The 18446-nt window shown below is 25.6% G+C and overlaps 1 protein-coding gene across 1 annotated transcript; it reads left to right on the top strand.

Moving 5' to 3' along the window:
* The first annotated feature begins 93 nt into the window (after positions 1 to 93).
* LOC135924404 (bifunctional heparan sulfate N-deacetylase/N-sulfotransferase 4-like) lies at positions 94 to 18086 on the top strand. Its single transcript, XM_065459461.1, has 15 exons — positions 94 to 109; positions 569 to 1167; positions 2856 to 3386; positions 4668 to 4797; positions 6639 to 6751; positions 9243 to 9428; positions 9478 to 9606; positions 9653 to 9835; positions 11495 to 11591; positions 11686 to 11806; positions 14642 to 14834; positions 15105 to 15296; positions 17502 to 17611; positions 17700 to 17828; positions 17872 to 18086. The coding sequence occupies exons 1-15, from the start codon at positions 94 to 96 to the stop codon at positions 17945 to 17947; spliced, it is 2805 nt and encodes a 934-aa protein (XP_065315533.1). The 3' UTR covers positions 17948 to 18086.
* The last annotated feature ends 360 nt before the right edge of the window (positions 18087 to 18446 follow it).

Genomic DNA, 18446 nt, shown 5'->3' on the forward strand with positions numbered 1-18446 from the left:
TGAAATTCAAACAACAAATATTTCAAATAGGTAATATTTAATTTAAAAAATTGAAAAATAAAATAATATATAGCAATCATTTATCGTTCTAAAATGAGTCCTGATAAGTGTGCTATATAATATTATTATGAATACAATTATTTATCAAATTAACTTTTATATAAGATAGATTTTATAAATTTAACTCGATTCAAAAATTTAAATAATAATTAGTATACTTATACATAAATGTTGTGAAAAATAGCTATTAAAAGTTGCGCGCTATAAAAAAAATAACTATCTAATTAATAGCTACTTATTTGGCTACTTTAAAACTTTTTTAATTAATATATTAATAATATAATTAACTTTACACATAATTATTAAAGTAACTAAAATAGCTATATTATATTTAAAATATAATAGCTAAGGTGGGCTATTTCTTTGAGGAAGTAGCTAACTAGTACATAGCTAATTTTTTTAGAAAGTAGTTGTAGATATAGCACGTTAATTTTTAATTAACATTGTTATATTCACTTGATTAATTATGTTCTTCTCATTATAATATCATATCGTATAAAACCTATAGATTTAAAAAATTACAATGAAATTCTTAAAGAAAAAACTCTTGATACATTATCATTCCAAAGTTATAATAAGCGCTTCAATTTCAGCAACAAATTTCTAAATAATTTCGACTTTGCTAATGCAGAACATATAAATGATTATTGCATCAAACTTAACGGGTTTAATGTGTTAATAGTGTCGGACCCAAAATTAACGTCATTAACAAAGGATCTAGAAAGATCTTTAAATTACGCCAGATTATCTTATCGTGTTTTGGACACTGATAATTTTAATCCTGACACTGCAGTTCAACAGACTCCTGACAAAAACAAAACACTCGATAAAGACTTTTTTGTCAATTATTTTACTAATTATTTAAAAACGAACGTTATCATAAACAAGGAGTGCTTTGACATCATCATTTTCGAAAACTTAATGGACTACGTTAACTTGATAAATGGTATAGATTACTCCGAAATTCAGCATGAAGGTGTGTTTGACACGATAAATGGTAACGAGTTTATCACAAAACAGACTAATCAAGATGTGGAGTACTTAAGGTACTACATTAATCTTATTAACCCCAAACTTTTCCTCTTCATCATTACTACTATTCAAGAGGTAAAATTTTTTATATTTTTCTTAAGCTTAAAAAGATATGTATATATAATGTTGAATTGCATTTTTAAACCAATCAAAGATTCCATCCGGGCCCTTTTATTTTTTAAAAAAAATTTGATATAATTATATTATTTGATATTTTAACTTGCAAAGTATCATTTCCAATCGATAAAATGTATCATTTTAAATCTATAAAGATCATTATGTTTGCCCTTTGCAGATTGAAATGATAATTTACTAGGTAACATGCTATATATATATTATTATATCTCAAAGGAAAAAAAATTATTGCTTAAATCCTCATACTTCCAGAGATGTAAGTTCTTAATACGGGAATTTAACAAAATTGCATTTCATTTTAATTCCAAATTGGGAAATACTTAAGAGAAAGCAATAACTTAAATACTAATACTATTTTATTAAAATTTGGTATTACCACCGAAAACCGGGAATAGAAAACAAGAAATGGTCATATAAAATTTTCGTTTAATTTCATATTTTAAAATTTAGTTATTAGACTGCTTTATATTTATTATTTTTATAAAATTTGGAATTATCCAAAACATGGTTTCAAAAAAAGCATAACTTCTACATCTGTATTCAACCTAATCTAAGATTTTATATACAGATGTAAAGTAGTTTAGTACCTATAGTTATAATATATAAATGTCGTATTGGGATATGGAATTCGTGGGGATTAGGAATCTCTCGATTTTAAATTCTTTACCGAGAACGATCAAAATCCGATTTAACCGGAAATGTATTCTATAGCATGGAGTATTTACCTTATAAATTTCAGTCAATTTCCGCCATGGACATTTTAGTATTTTTTAATTTATATGAACAATCCACATAAAAATTAATATAATTAGGAGTAGTTCTAAAGTTCATGGATTGTTAGAAATTTACAGTTTGGGTACTTTATACATGCTGAAATACAATTCATGTCAAATCAGATTTTTAGAATTTAAAAATCGCCCTTAGTAAATGATTCAAAATCAAAAGATTCCTAATTCCCGTGTATTCTATAACCGAATATGACATAGATATAAACATGAAGATGCCGTTTTTTTCTAAAGCTATTTTCGGATTTTGGTGATAAATTGATTTTTACTCTTATTTTGGCGTAATTATATTCCATCATAAGTATATTAGGTACTATTTAAAGAAATTAAACAATGGATACATCCAAGACTGAATTTTCCCCTGGTTCCTTTATATTTAAGCGGAAAAGAAGATCGCCTAGGAAATTTTGTTTTAAAATTTTGATAAAACTTTTCAATTTCTTCATAAGCAGAGGAATTGGGTGTACATTCATTTAATAAAGTAAATATCTTCTTAAGTATATATATTTTTTTTATAATATTAAGATATGTTTAGAATCATTACCATAAAAAAATTTTCAACCATTTACGATGGGTAACCTTAGTTAATCTTTATAATTAAAAATAAACCGAGCATAAGTGTTTAGTGTATAAATGATGTTGGGTAAAGCTAAAATTTTTTAATATATCCTCTCATTTTTTTACGTTTTTGAGCCCGGTAGAAGTTATAAATTTTGAATAATAAGAATTAAATGATTTATTCATAGGTTAAGTGACATTTTAAAAGCAGTGTTAAAAAGATAAACTGGGGGCCTAAGATTTAATTATAATTTTTTATATGAAAATATAATAAATGTTCTATAGGTTCAAAATATCGTAAATTTTCGTTCGACCAAAATTAAAGGCATATATGTAAACAAGGAATCGCAAATCCCTTACATATTAAAGTTACCAGTGGTTGATGAACACGGGCCAAAGCTTGGTAAAATATATGATGAAGTTTTTTCTGTGTCAGATTCTATCAGAAGTTTTACATTGACTCCAAATATAACCTATCATTGGGAGAATGAAATTTTAGCATATACTGAAGATTTAGCGGCTAAAACCCAGAATAAGTTACCCCTGATATATTACCTAAAAAATTTGCAATCTTTTACCAAATTATCGGATCGAATCTTGAATCAAGAGAGAATAGTTTTCGGCGCTAGACTTCAATATTGGCCTTTCCAGATTCTCTTTCATGATTGTTTGTTGACACTCCTAAAGCATTCTAAATTAAACGACGCAAAAAAACTACAACTAGATAAATTGAAAAATAAAAATCGATATTTCATGATAGATATTGATGATATTTTTGTGGGTAATGATACGAACCCGTCCATATCTGATATTAAAGTAAATTGACTTTTGTATAATATTTATCAATTATATTACTTTAATACCTCCTTTAAAAAAAATTTATCTTTGCTATTCAATACGAGTTTATTAATAATTTATTCAAATAACAGTCTATAATCCACTTATATAATCGGATTCAAAGGCGCTTTAAATTTAAAGTATTAAATTGAGGAACATGGTGAGTTATAAGATTTCTAAATTTGAATCCAAAAACTAAGGAACACATAATAATAATAAATTTTTTAAGTAGGTTATGTTATACCATAGCATTTAATAATTTTATTATATGAATTGATTACATTCCACTTGTACCTTTGAATTCGAAAAAGAGGTGATTGACTATAAACTAATTGTAACAGATAAAATTAATAGCTAATCCATTATTATAATTGCTTCATATTTATTTGCGAAAGTCATAATTATAAAAGTTTCTTTATATTAAAAGACATTTTTTTTGTGTTTATAACAAAGGTCTCTTAAAATATGATAATCTTCAAAGGTGATAACTTTCTTATATTAATCTTGCTAGATGCCTCTTTCTAATTCCTGCTAACTAAGATCTATATGTAGATCACAGACGCGTAACCAGAAGGAGGAGGAATACTCTTCCCAACTGTAAAATTGTCTGTTTTCTTAAATATCATTTTAAGCTAATAAAAAATTCCCCCTACACACCCAGGACGCCCTCTCCCCCATATACAATATATCACTAATAAGAATTTAAAAGAAAAATTAGTTAAAATTAATAACTTTTTTAATTAACGGCTATAATTTGCAATTTTTATTAAAAACATTTTTATTAAAAAATAAACTCCAAAATTATTTTAATAAAAATTTAATACAGGCAAAGGCCTACAATGGGCCTAAATACCTCCAATAAAATTTATGAGGAAAAACCCCACATAATAATTCCTGTCTATGCCTATGTTAGATTATAAATATCGCTTTTGATTGGTATACTTATATATAAATGCAAATATTTATATAAAACTCATTTACCTAAAATAAGTAGCTACTTAGTAATAGAAAATTTCCCATTTGAGTTTATTTTTTAAAATGGTTAACTCAATATTTTAGTCAGAAAAATATTGCCTAAGCTTCACTTCAAGATTTTGCTAATAGGTTTCTAAATTTATGAGTAAAATCTTCAGTTGCAAGATTTTTCTGTTTTTAAAAAGCAGCTCAAATGGATCGATTTTGCATCACTATTACTAATCGCCATTTTCCTATTTTAAAAATATACATTAAATTTTGATTTATATTTATTAACAAAATTAGGAATTAATATATTTTCAAACCAGAATAAGGAAAAGGGGTGTTAAAGATTTTACAATCAATCTTGGATATTCGGGGGATCTATATACAAACACAAAAAGATCTTCGCAATTGGGATACGACTATCTATTAAGTGAGACTAATTTTATATAATGATAAATTAAAACATATTAATATAAATTTAGTTTTAGTATATTTTATAATCATAAAAAAAGAAGAATTTGAAATAGGGTATATACATAGTGAATTTTTCAATAATTAAAATACTCTTTCATGTGAAATAAAGTCTTTAATAGGTTGTACATATAAAATAATTATACCTAGTTTCCCATTCAAAAAAGGAAAAGTCCCAATCAAAAAAGGAAAAGTTTCAATTATAAACGGAAAAGGTCCGATCAAAAAAGGAAAAGGGTCAATCATAAAAGGAAAAGGTTCAATCAAAAAAGGAAAATTCCCCAAAAGAAAGGAAAAAGTCTGATCAAAAAAGGAAAAGTGTCAAACAAAAAAGGAAAAGGTCCAATCAAAAAAGGAAAATTCCCAAAAGGAAAGAAAATTCCCATTCAAAAAAGCAAAATCGTAATTTTTTTAATTTTTTGTCAATTTTTCTTAAATTTTTATTTATTTTTGTTATTCCTTCTTAATTTATATCAAAATTTTTGCGATTTCTTTACGTTTTTTTTCTTACTGATCTTTTCTCAATTTATTTCTAACTTTTTGCTTTTTTTTTACTTTTATTTTTCTTACTATATCTTTTCTCAATTTATTTACTTCTTCATTTTTGATAATTCTTTTGTATTTTTAAAAATAATTTATAAATTTAGGTCCATTTTTTTAACAATTCTTTACGTTTTTTTTCATCATACATACAATATTCTTTTTATGATTTTATCTTTGTAATCTTTTGCATACATTTCTATCCTTTTCAATCTCTTTAAGTCATTTTTAATCTTTATTTTTTTGAGCATTTCTCAATTTTATTTCTTCTCATTTTTGATAATTTAAAAAATAAGAATTTAAAAATGATTATATTTTATTAATTTACATATCGTTTGGTATTACAGTTCAAACTTATTTAATTTTAAAAAGGTACATTATTACCAAACGATTAATTTAATTTAGCAATTGTAATTATATTGTCTGCCAAAAACATTAAATATAATTTTAAAAAATAATTATTAAAAATGAGAAGAAAAAAATTGAGAAATGCTCAAAAAAATATTGATTAAAAATGACTTAAAGAGATTGAAAATGTTAGAAATGTATGTATAAGATTACAATAAAAATCATAAAAAGGATATTGTATGTATGATGAAAAAAAAACGTAAAGAATTGTTTAAAAAATGGACCTAAATTTATAAATTATTTTTAAAAATACAAATGAATTCTCAAAAATGAGAAGAAAAATAAATTGAGAGAAGATATTATAAGAAAAATAAAGGTAAAGAAAATCGCAAAAAGTTAGAAATAAATTGAGAAAAGATTAGTAAGAAAAAAAAACGTAAAGAAATCGCAATAATTTAGATATAAATTAAGAAGGAATAACAAAAATAAATAAAAATTTTAGAAAAATTGACAAAAAATTTAAAAAAATTACGATTTTCCTTTTTTGAATGGGAATTTTCCTTTTTTGATTGACACTTTTCCTTTCCTTTTGGAAATTTTCCTTTTTCGATTGACACTTTTCCTTTTTTGATTGGACCTTTTCCTTTTTTATTTGACACTTTTCCTTTTTTGATCGGACTTTTTCCTTTCTTTTTGGGAATTTTCCTTTTTTGATTGACACTTTTCCTTTTTTGTTTGGACCTTTTCCTTTTATGCTTGGGACTTTTCCTTTTTTGAATGAGAGACCCTGTAAGTTTGGGCGTATATACTTTATAATTATATGTTATTTTGAAAATGAATGATGAAAAAGGTACAAAAAAATGGTTGTAATAAATAAAATATCTAAATGTAAATATATTATTTTCATAATAGATAATAGCAAACATTTCAATTGGTTTCCACATTCGTTTAGTCATCAACAGTTCCATAAAGCAAATTCGACATATCTTAATTGGTCTATGGAAAATAATTTACTATTTGCAAAAGTATTACCACCATCATTATATATATTTTTTTGTAAATATGACCTGATGATTTTGGCAAATTTTAATTTAAAAAAATTATATATTATTGATAACATTATATCAGCTACTATTCAAATAAAGCAACCAATCAGAAAAAAAAAATTAGACTGTTTCCTTCATTTACAATATTATATATATCGTATGGGGTAGAGGTCTGCATTGAGCGGGGTTTCGGCCCGCCCGCCTAAGCAGCTCATCTAAGTGGGCGGGCGGGTAAGGAATTTTAGACAAATAGGCGGGGCCAATGACATATATAATACCTAGACTGACGATTCATTCATTAAAAGTGTACATCAATGCAAATCAGCTGGAGACGTCATCTTGGTTACACTAATCTTTATCAAAATTTTAAACGAGAGCCTAATTTATTCCTATATCTGGTGCGAACTTTATTAAAGAATTACCGGATCATCGAGATAATAAGGAAGCAACAAGTTATCAATTAAATAGTAGTTTTTAACATGAGAATAATTATACTATATGTGTTACCAAAATGGCGGGTCCAGCTGATTGCTTTTAACGACGCTTAAAAACGCATTTTAATGTATGAATCGTCAGTCTAGGTATTATATATATGTCATTGGGCGGGGCGGGCGGGTTAAATTTTTTTTAAACATTGGATGGGCGGGTTTTTGGTCCAAAAACCCGCCCAATGCAGACCTCTAGTATGGGGTTTCGGAATCCGTGGGAATTCGGGATCTCTCAATTTTAAATAATTTACTAAGGGCGATTTTTGGATTTTAAAAATCTGATTTTACAGGAATTGTATTCCAGCATGGGTAGAGTATTTACCCTATAAAATTCAGCCAATTTCAGCGATAGACATTTTAGTATTTTTTAATTTATATGAAAAATCCATATAAAAATTAGTATAAATTAGAAATAGTTCAAGTTCGTGGCAAAATTGTTTAAAATTTACAGTTTGGGTACTCTAGCCATGCTAGAATACATTTCCGGTTAAATCGAACTTTAAAATATTTTAAATCGCTCTCGGTAAAGGATTTAAAATCAAGAGATTCCGAATCCCAATACGACATATATATTATTAAGATAAATTAAAATATAAACCACAATGATGTATATATATAATTGATGAAAGACGATTTCAAACATTAATAACTCCCGGTGAAGCGCTTTGAAGACTATGTAAGTGGAAAGGAGGCCACTTACAGACCTTGTGAAGGGGGTTCATTCTTTCCCTTTCCTGTGATTTTAAATTTTTGTCCTGATTAATTTTTTCTTAAACTTTAGTTATCACAAGTTTAATGAATGACTAAAGGTTAACATCATTTAACAATTTTAAGCGGAAATCCCCCCCCCCCATTTCGATTTAAAAAATTATTAATTATATATATTCGAAATAAATATGTCAATTAGTAAGCTAGTGTTATCTTGAAATATTTTTTGTTAAAATTTGCAAATTTTATAAATATTTACGAAATCCAATCTACTTTGTCTAGGTCTCTTCTTTTATGACTAAGGTGCTTATATGCCTAATTAAATCCATTACGCGTCAAGAAATATTAAATCATTTTAATACACAAAATTATAAATTCATAAAAAGATGAATTCACAACACTTTTTTCTTTAAGATAGATGCAAGGGTGATGTTTCAAAATAAGCGGGGACAAAGTGCCCCACAAAAATCCCGAATATGTGGTCATTTATGGCATTTTGAAGTGTTATGCATCCTTTTACTATCCATGGGGTCAAAGGATCTTGAAATCATAAGACGATTCGAGGCAGGTTGTAGATGGTGTTCTCTCCGATTGATCCATTACTTTAAAATATAGAAATTATTTGGAATTAATACAACTAGTTCACAAAAGATAAATTTTTGAAACGAAATATCGAAATTAGAATTTATTTCGAAAAGCTCGATTTTTGGCTTACTATCTTATAACATTATGTAGTCGAACGCTCGTGAGCCTATAATGCAACTAACATATTATCTCTGCCAGCAATGGCACAAAATAAAATTTAGCTCAAATATCCTAATTCTTTTATTTATTTAAAATTTTATTATTTTTTGGGAGGACACTATTTTGATCAAATAATTTTATATTTAATATTTTGATTTAATAACTTAGCATTTTATATAAATTCTTTATATCAAGAGTATCATGCATTTAGAATATCTAATCAAGCAAAAGATACAAGAATATTTTCGATATTTTAATAATATATCTATATCTATATCTAACTAAGATACAGTATTTTCTAAAGTATCTGTGTCTACTGTCTAGAATATTTTTTAAAATTTATACCAAAGTTCAATTTTTTGTTGGAATTTTTAAATCAAAACCAAGTTCCAAAAAGAATCTTCTCCTCTGATCTCTTTATAAATATCTATAAATAATATTATTTACTAGAACGGCATATTTTATAGAATTTATAAAATTAAATTTGTAACGAATTTATTCCTTCAAATACTATATTTTTCTCCAAATAGAAACATAACTTGAGTATCAACACCGGTTACGCAGTATCTCCGAAACATTCCGGCATTTACCCAATATATAATAATTTGTTTAAATATTGGAACAAAATATTTAATATAACAGTCACCAGCACTATTAATTACCCTTATATGTATCCTAAATCTCAAAGAAAAGGTTTCATTTTCAACGGAATATCGGTAATTATATATTATATATAAATTCAATTTTATATTTTAACATTCACAGGTTCTCCCGAGGCAAGACCTTGGTTTATACTCACTGCAATCTACGAATAAGGATTTAATAAGGCAATCTAGATCAATTACTCCTGATTTAAATCATGGTTATATATTTTCCAGTTTTTTCCATAATAAGGTAAATATATTACTATGTTTTACATACAATTATACAATAATAACAGGTAAATGTATATATGACACATATACCGAATTTTGTGAATGACCATTTAGCTATTAATGTATTTGAAAAAATCTTAGATACCATGAGACGACATACAAACTTAATCTTTAAAACTAACAATCCAAAAAATTTGGCCAATATTTATTTTACCGAATATCCGCAAGAAAAAAATCCTATTTGGACGGTAAAGACATTTGCATTGATTAATTGAGTATTATATATGGAAATTATTATTTATTTTTTTTAGTTTCTGTTTAAAGCTTGAAAAAAATTTACACAATAAACTTTATTAGAATAAATAAATATATATATCCCTTTTCAATCTATAAAAACATGCCCAAAACATTTTTTATATACAATATTGAAATTTTCTTAACTCTAGGAGTTTATTAAAATTTTTAATTACATATTTTGTTTTATTTTTTTCAAATTTTGTTGAACAACGTCTATAAAACATAAGGACAATGCGTCAAAATATGATATTTGTTTCTCTGGGTTTTGACAAAAAAACAAAATTTATAATACTAATTTTTTTTTATAGTTTTTCTAAAACCCTACTTTTTTAAATTTTAAGCAGTTGAGCCTATGGAATTAAACCCTTTTTAATTTTGATTAGCTGAACCGAAACCAAATTTTTATAGATAACGCTTCAGGTCCCTACTATCTAATGATTTAAGAAAAAATTAATACTTTCACATATTTGTTTACAGATTCTTTATAAATATAGGAATATTTAAAACCTTATAGAGAGATACTTAATATTTCAGTAAAATTACGAAATTAAGTTTTGCTTTTATTTGACTCAGAATTATGGAAAATTTCTCTCTAACTCACTATAATGTTTCGTGAATTCGATATATTTTATTGTATCAATATTATTTAAATTTCGCCATAAATATTTAAAACATTGTAATAATTACCATCTAACATAGTTTTTGTATAAACATTATTCTCCTCCATAGCTTTCAATAAATTTAATCAAATCAATTAATACATATTACCAACTAATTCAAAATAATTTCAAATATGCCAAAGTTAATTTAATAAACCTTATTATACTTTATATGAATATGATATTATATGATGGGGATTATAAGAAAACAATTTATAGCACCATATAGTATCTACTAATTAATTATCCATAATAATATCTCATAATTTCTACAGCTTTTCTTGACTCTTCTCCTATATGCCAGTTCTATTTATGTGACTCTAACTTAAGCTAACTCTAAATCGGTTTAGCCTAACAATAGATGATATATAAACACTATTATAGCCCACCAACTTTAATTTCCATTTCTCCGCCTAATTTTTTCTATAACACTTATAAATTCTCTAATTTTTCCAGTTAATTATAATTTAAAGGGCTAAATCTTACTTTATAGAATATCATTCTGCGTAAATCTAAAAATGTCGCTTTTTAATCTTCCATTTTGTGTAATAAAATAAAACTTAATGAACTGTAAATGGATTTATTGTTATTTGATCACATTATAAAACTTGATCAATTATAGCCTTTTTAGTCATAGTATATCCTTAAAAATTATATTAACATTTTTCAAAAATATAGTGCCTTTTTCCTACTACTTTAGATTGAAAAATGTGGCACAATATATATGAAAAAAGTTACTCTGATTTTGAAAAAGGAGTTATGTAATTTAAAAAAACATAAATAATCAATGTTACCGACCAAAACATGAGGTAAGAATTTGGATTATATTAAATAATTGAAAAACTTAAATTCTTATATATAAGATATATTGAAATATTATTCAATTATTAGGATATAAAATTTAAAAAGTATAATATTTTTTAAATATGATTCATATTAAATTTACTTCAGAATCCATGTAAGGATCGAAATTCCCTTAAATTATGGAATCGTCCTGATGATTGCCACAGATTTCCTAAATTCGTAATCGTTGGCCCCCAAAAAACAGGTTAAATATAGAAATCGTTTTTTAATTATTAACCAGCAAAATGATTAGTATAATATATAGTTATAATTTAAAAAATAATATTGCTTAATATTAGGAACAACGGCATTACTCTGGTTTTTATCAATGAACCCTTATTTAAAAGAGAATAAGATGACGGAATATTTTGAAGAGACTCAATTTTTTTCAGGCGAAAACTATAAAAAAGGAATTGATTGGTATATTTTATTCTTTATCCTTTAATATTTTATACTAATATGTGGACATTTTAACTAGTTGAAGCTATGTTAGGTCGAAGTTAAAAAGTATAACATCAAGCTGCTTGCGCATATACTTTCTAAAACAATTCATTTGCAGGCTCAGCTTAATTTAAGATAGCCATTTTACACGGGGTAAACTTGTAAAGTAAATGGATATACTCTATATGGTACAATACCATATTTTACTATTTTATTTTCATAATTTGTTGTTACATGATATAACAAAATCAATTATTATAAATTACGGGAGGCTTTGGCACAGCTAACTCTAATAAAATCTGTAATATTAACGAATAAAATTGCCAGCTCCATCAACCGATAGCTAACTAAATGATACATCTGAATGTATATAATAAAGAAAATAATTAATTAAACCTATAAATTTATTTTTGATTTTTTAAATTAAAAAATCCATGGGTTCATTGGATCGCATATAAGATCATGCAAGACACTACATGGTATACTTTGGAATATTAACAAATTTTTAACCCTTTAAGATTAGGGACCCGGAACAAGGGCATTTTTGCGTCACCGTTCCTTTCAGTTCCTGACAAAAAAATTGTTCTGTACCAATTCTCTTCCACATTTCGGAATGTTTCTAGAAATTATATTGGTTCTTTGTGGTGCTAGTATAAATTTGAATGTCGAAAAACAACGTTCAACACACTTAGCTACATGGAGTTGCTTATACGATTTGGACCAATTCATACAAGATAGGATTTTTTATTTTATTAGTTTTGATATCCGCTCGAAAATTTTTTATAGTTGATAGAATATCATTCTTTTTGTAAGTTTTGATATGTTTTTCTCTTTTATTTGGATTTTAGAAACATTTCTAATTCATGATATTCTTGTCCTTCTTCAAAAGATTTATCCGAATTACTTATTATAATTAAATCTTCATCCTTAACAATTTTAATATGCTCCCATATCGCCAATAAATGATTTATGGCTATATTATTTTCTTCTTCGTTCAAAATAGATGAAGGCTAGAATCTAGATATAAGGCAAGCAATTAATTCATTAGCATTTTTCCCTTTTTAATGAGAGTTGAAATCAATTCTTGTGATAACAAGGATTTAATTTTTGAAGCCTTATTTTACATTTGGTTTATTGACTTATAAAGTCGCCTGCTCTCTTTTTGGAACATTAAGTATGCTTCCTCTAACTGTTTCTAATGAGGCCACGAATTTTCTACAGTTTTTCAACCTTCATTAAAGAAAGAAATTTCAAGGTTTACCATTTGTAAGGATTTGGAAAATAAAAAGAACTTAATATATTCATCTTAGATAGATTAAAAAAATTTATTTTCAATTTTAGAAATAAATAATAAATTTATATATAATTTTAGTAACGTACCGAAAGGGTTTCGGGAAGGTTTCAAAATGAACATTCCGGTTTCGTTCCATAAATTTACTCAAAGTTCCGTTCACGGAACGTATCGTTTATGTTCATTAAGATAATGGAAAACTTTTTTATTACAAAATTATTATAAAATAAGACTTATATAATAAGTTTTCGATTTATTATTAATAATAATTTATTTTAATGTAAACATGTATATTTATAATCATGAGCAACACAGGATGAATGTACCCATTTTTAAATATTTTGCATTCTAACATGTCTTCATTTTATGATTAATATTAATATTATATTGTTTCTTATAAAATTTTATTTTTCAATTTTATTTTTGCAAACATTTCTTTCTCTCTTCGATATTTCATGCAGCTTTTTACCCACTTCACGTTATTTTCTGAGATATATAGTTAATTTTATTTTTTTTATATGACAATGGAGTGTATATTTCTGATCTAATAGTTATAAGAGCTTCAATTGTCATGAGAAAAAATTAGATATAGATATTAAAAAATACGATGAATGAAAAATTCATACAATGAAATTTAACGAACTAAAGCGAACTCTACTAACCGGGCCTGAATTTTCGTAAAAAAAAATACTAGCTGGGTAACTTATGCAAAAATTCTTAACGGACAAAAACAGGTTTTGCATATCCCTGATCTAGATATGTTTAATAAGTACCCAACTCTGCAATGAATAGCCCTGTATCAAAGCTACCCAGATCTGAATAATGCAATATTATATAAACATGCTTGTCCATAATTATATGCCCTATATTATTATATAAAATTAATTTTCTGTTTCATAATCAACATCGTTGCTAAATGATAATTATTAAAGTGAATATTTTATATTATTAAAACAATTTTTATATTATTAAAATAATTTTTATCTTATAAATTAATGTAAATACCTTATATATTCTTAATCCATTTTAGAAAAATTTATAATAAATGTAACTCCAGCAAATATTTTTCTTCATTACCCTGAACTTTTTTGTGCTTACTAAAATCATGGTATATCATGCTTTTTTTAATTATTCTTAAAAGATAAGTTTTAGGAATCTTTGTTACTTTATATAATTGTTTTCTAATCGATGATACATAACTTAGTAATTAATGTTATATGTTTTTTAAATAAAATTTTGAATAAATATGAATATATTTTTGGAGTATGGTTATATTTAATAGAAAATATTAATCCAATTAAATGTTAAATTACAAATGCCAATTTGATTGATATAAAGGGTTCTATATAACGGTTCGAAATGCCAACAACCAAGTATTTTGTCATTAAATAAAAAAATTTATTCTTAGCATATAAACATACAGATGAGAGAAGAGGATTAAAGCTTTCATTTCATGTATTATTTATGGTGTTTAATATAAATAAATAATATTATTGGTTAACTTATTTTTAAAAAATTCTTAGGTATTTAGACCTCTTTATGGATGATACCAACTGTTCTTCTAATTGTACAAAATCGAATATTCAATATATGGAAAAATCTGCAACTTATTTTGATCATTCATATGCTCCTGAGAGAGTTTCTAACCTATTACCCAACACCACAATCATTGTTATTTTAACCAATCCTGCAGAACGCGCATATTCTTGGTATCAAGTAAATTTCCTGTTGTAATTATTTAAAACCATTTTTATTTAAAATTTTAATTTTATATTTTGAGCTAATAAAAAATTGTCTAAGCTAAGAATTTTTTAAAACCCAAATTATTTTTATAAAAAGTATATATAAATTAATAAAAAAAATGTTCAAATTATTAACAATCTGATAAACATGATTCTTATAATGATTTATATAAGCTTTACAAAAACTCTGCGTTATAAGTAGAAAGCCAAAATTTAATATTGCAAATATGATGTTATAAATTAGCATATGAAAGCCCATAACGACCCAATAGCAACGGACTTTAGTTTCAATTCGATCGTAAATTTCAGTGTTAAAAGTTCTGGAAGCGTTTCCAATTTAAGTACAAAAATTCTAAAATTACAAAATAGGTGCCTCAATCCAGGAAAATACGTTATTCATCTATATCGTTGGCTGGAATATTTTCCCCCTGAGCAGGTAAATTTATAATTGTAATTCGTCTAATACATTATTTAAACTTTATACTGATACACAAAATATATATAGACATTGATTGAATATTTTGATAAGATGTAATCGATAAATGATAAACCAGGGTTTAAAAGTAATAGATTGCTCTTGTGGGATTTAAAAAAACCCGAATTATAGAAAGCTTACATTTAAAAATGAGTATCAAAAAAGTGTAGATCAAATTGTAAATGATATTTATTCTTAATGGTAACACGAAAAGATGGAATTATCTTCATATATAAAGGAGTCGTCTACACTCCTAATTCTCTATGTGAGAAGACATTGAAAGGGCCAGATTTTAATAGAAGTTAAGAAACATGTGATATTCTCATTTATTAATATCATTTTTACAAAAATTAATTGGAAACAGATTTATTAAGCGGTAATGTTTAAGGTAAAAGATGTTAGTTTTTTAGAGTGGTACAATTATGAAATACTTACATGTCATTTTAATTATTTTTTTTAAAAATATATATTATTTAAAACAATAAAACATAGGGATACTGGTTATTTTATTTGATTCATCGCGATTTATGATAGAGCTATCAAACTATCGCGATATAATAGTCAGTCGAGCCCTTCCCTATTCCAACCATCCCAACTCCAGGCTGAAGATTGGAATGTACGATTTAAGAATGAATAGCTTTTTACTTTGATTTTCGTTAAATTCAAATAAGAAAATTGAGCTATGATTTCTAAAATTAATGTAATCAAAAATATGCTTTTAATTTAATCAAGTAGTAATAATGCACCTCTGACAACAATGTTTTTATATTTTTTTTAAAAAAACAGAACATATCTATGAAATATTATTATATATAAAAACAGTCTTTTTACATCATAGGTGTGGCTTAGATCTTACAGGCCTAACAAGTTAGGAGATGAGAAATGAAACAGAAACTTGTCCTAATCTTGATAAATATTTTAGATATTACAATTTTTTTCTAGACCGGACTTAAAATTTTACAGGCCGAGCCTATTTATACTTTCAATTATGGATAAATTATTTTGAAATGTTATTTTTTTTAAAAATTACCTTTACATGCACAATAAAGAATCTTTTTAACTACATTTTCTTTTAAACATTTAATAAATTATGATCTAATTTAATCTTGCTTAAAAATATCCCCCCAAAAAATTAATTTAAAAAATATGATTATTTGTTATTCGCATTATGAATAATAAAATCTAGAGGTCGGAATCGACGTGATTCGGCTTGTATTTTTACCCGTCCCATAATAATTTTTTATGAAAGAAATGACATAAATTTGCCTAATTATTAGCTAAAAAAAACATTTTCGAAATTTCTGTCCGGGTTGTAAAAATATTTTGCACAATTTGCCCTATACAAAAATCTCTTTTTTTCGAGACTTTGGGCCGGTCCTTCCTTTAATATTGTTATTCGATTGAAAAAAATACACTTATTCAATTTACAAAACTGAATATTAAATATACTTCTCGATTTTTTGGAGGAATATCTACCTCGCCAATATAAGTCTGCAAATGGCAAAAATTTCAGACCCAGTGTTGTAAAATTAATACCATCATCTAAAATCAATACGATCGTATTGTTAATTTATAAAAAATATACAATGGATAAATATTTTACAAATTTAATGGCCGCCAATATATTTGAAGGGATGAAAGAATTATAATAAATATTTGAAAAATAATGACGCTATTTGAAGCGATGAACATTTATTAAATTTCAATATGGTATTGTTCTACAATAGCAAAATATCACTATGTTATTGAATCTAGAACGATAATATCACTATGGTGTTGAAGATACAATGGGTATTGATTTCACAATCCTACATCGGCCAGGTTGGGATAGTTTCTGCCTGCCCGACCAGCCCTTTATCAATTTTTTACTTAATTGCTCGGCCTTTAAGTACAAGATCTAACCCGAAATACATTTTGTAGAATAAACTATGTAAATGAGGAATGCTATCAAAAATACTACACTTCATTGATTATCACTTCTATCAAATATTAGGATTCATCAATAATCCAGCCCAATAATTTTTTTGCCCTCTATGCTGTTAAATGACTCGAAATTTAATGGGTTATGACTTAACCCTATTATCATTAGGTCCTAGTTACGTAAAAAATATAACTAATCAATCAAATATTGATTTTTTATGTAAATATAATATTAATTTTATAAAGATTGTGTTAGTTGATGGCGAAAAATTGAAGAAAGACGCTCCGGCCGAAATGACATCGCTTCAAAATAATCTGCATTTAGATGCAAAAATAAATTACAAAGAAAATTTAAGGTATGCGTTCGTTAAAATATTTTTTACAAGTCTAATATTTATAATACATTTTATAATCATTTCAAATTATTATAAATTGATATTTTAGATTTGATACCACCAAAAAATTTTATTGCCTAAAAAACAACACAAAAGTAAAATGCATGCCAAAGAGTAAAGGAAGAAATTATCCACCATTAGACCAAACCACTAGGGATTTTTTGGATCAATATTACAAGTTTTATATATTTAAAAATATTATATAGACATTTGAAACAAAGGCCCTATAATACTGAATTAAAGAGATGGTTGAATGATAGGAAATTCAAAAGAAAAGTTACACCGGCATGGATATGATTTACTGAAAGGGAATATCATTATAAAATGAAGGCTACTAATAATAACCTATGAATGGAATATCTATTATTATAAATTCATGATGAACAATTAATAAATTTGTTAAAAAATGTTGCCGTGAAATTCGAATTTTTTTTAAATATCATGTAAAAAAATAAAAAAGTATACGCATATACCCTTTCCTCTGCTCATCCGAAAATAAATAAAATAAGTAAATATAAACAATAAAAAAAATTAATTAATAAGTATAGTATAACAGGGTTGGGCATGATTACATTTTAAAAGAAATTAATTTACCAATTACAATTTCTCAGAAAAAATTTGTTTTTATTACAAATACTTTTTAAAAATTACTAAAAATTTTGTTTAAATACTAAATGGAAGTAATCATGCTTTTTTCGATCAATGAGGATTACCAACAATTACTTTTACTTTTATCCCATCATAAAATTAACGAAATCACAAATTTTTGTAAATCGTAAATGGGGTGAATCCTAAA

Source organism: Gordionus sp. m RMFG-2023, chromosome 2 (assembly GCF_954871325.1).
Source record: "Gordionus sp. m RMFG-2023 chromosome 2, tfGorSpeb1-WG-v2, whole genome shotgun sequence".
Lineage (NCBI taxonomy): Eukaryota > Metazoa > Nematomorpha > Gordioida > Chordodea > Parachordodidae > Gordionus > Gordionus sp. m RMFG-2023.

Coding starts and splice junctions, on each gene's coding strand:
- LOC135924404 (XM_065459461.1), top strand. Junction 14,835..15,104: donor GCGCATATTCTTGGTATCAA/GTAAATTTCCTG, acceptor GTTATAAATTAG/CATATGAAAGCCCATAACGA. Junction 17,829..17,871: donor TTTTTGGATCAATATTACAA/GTTTTATATATT, acceptor TTTGAAACAAAG/GCCCTATAATACTGAATTAA.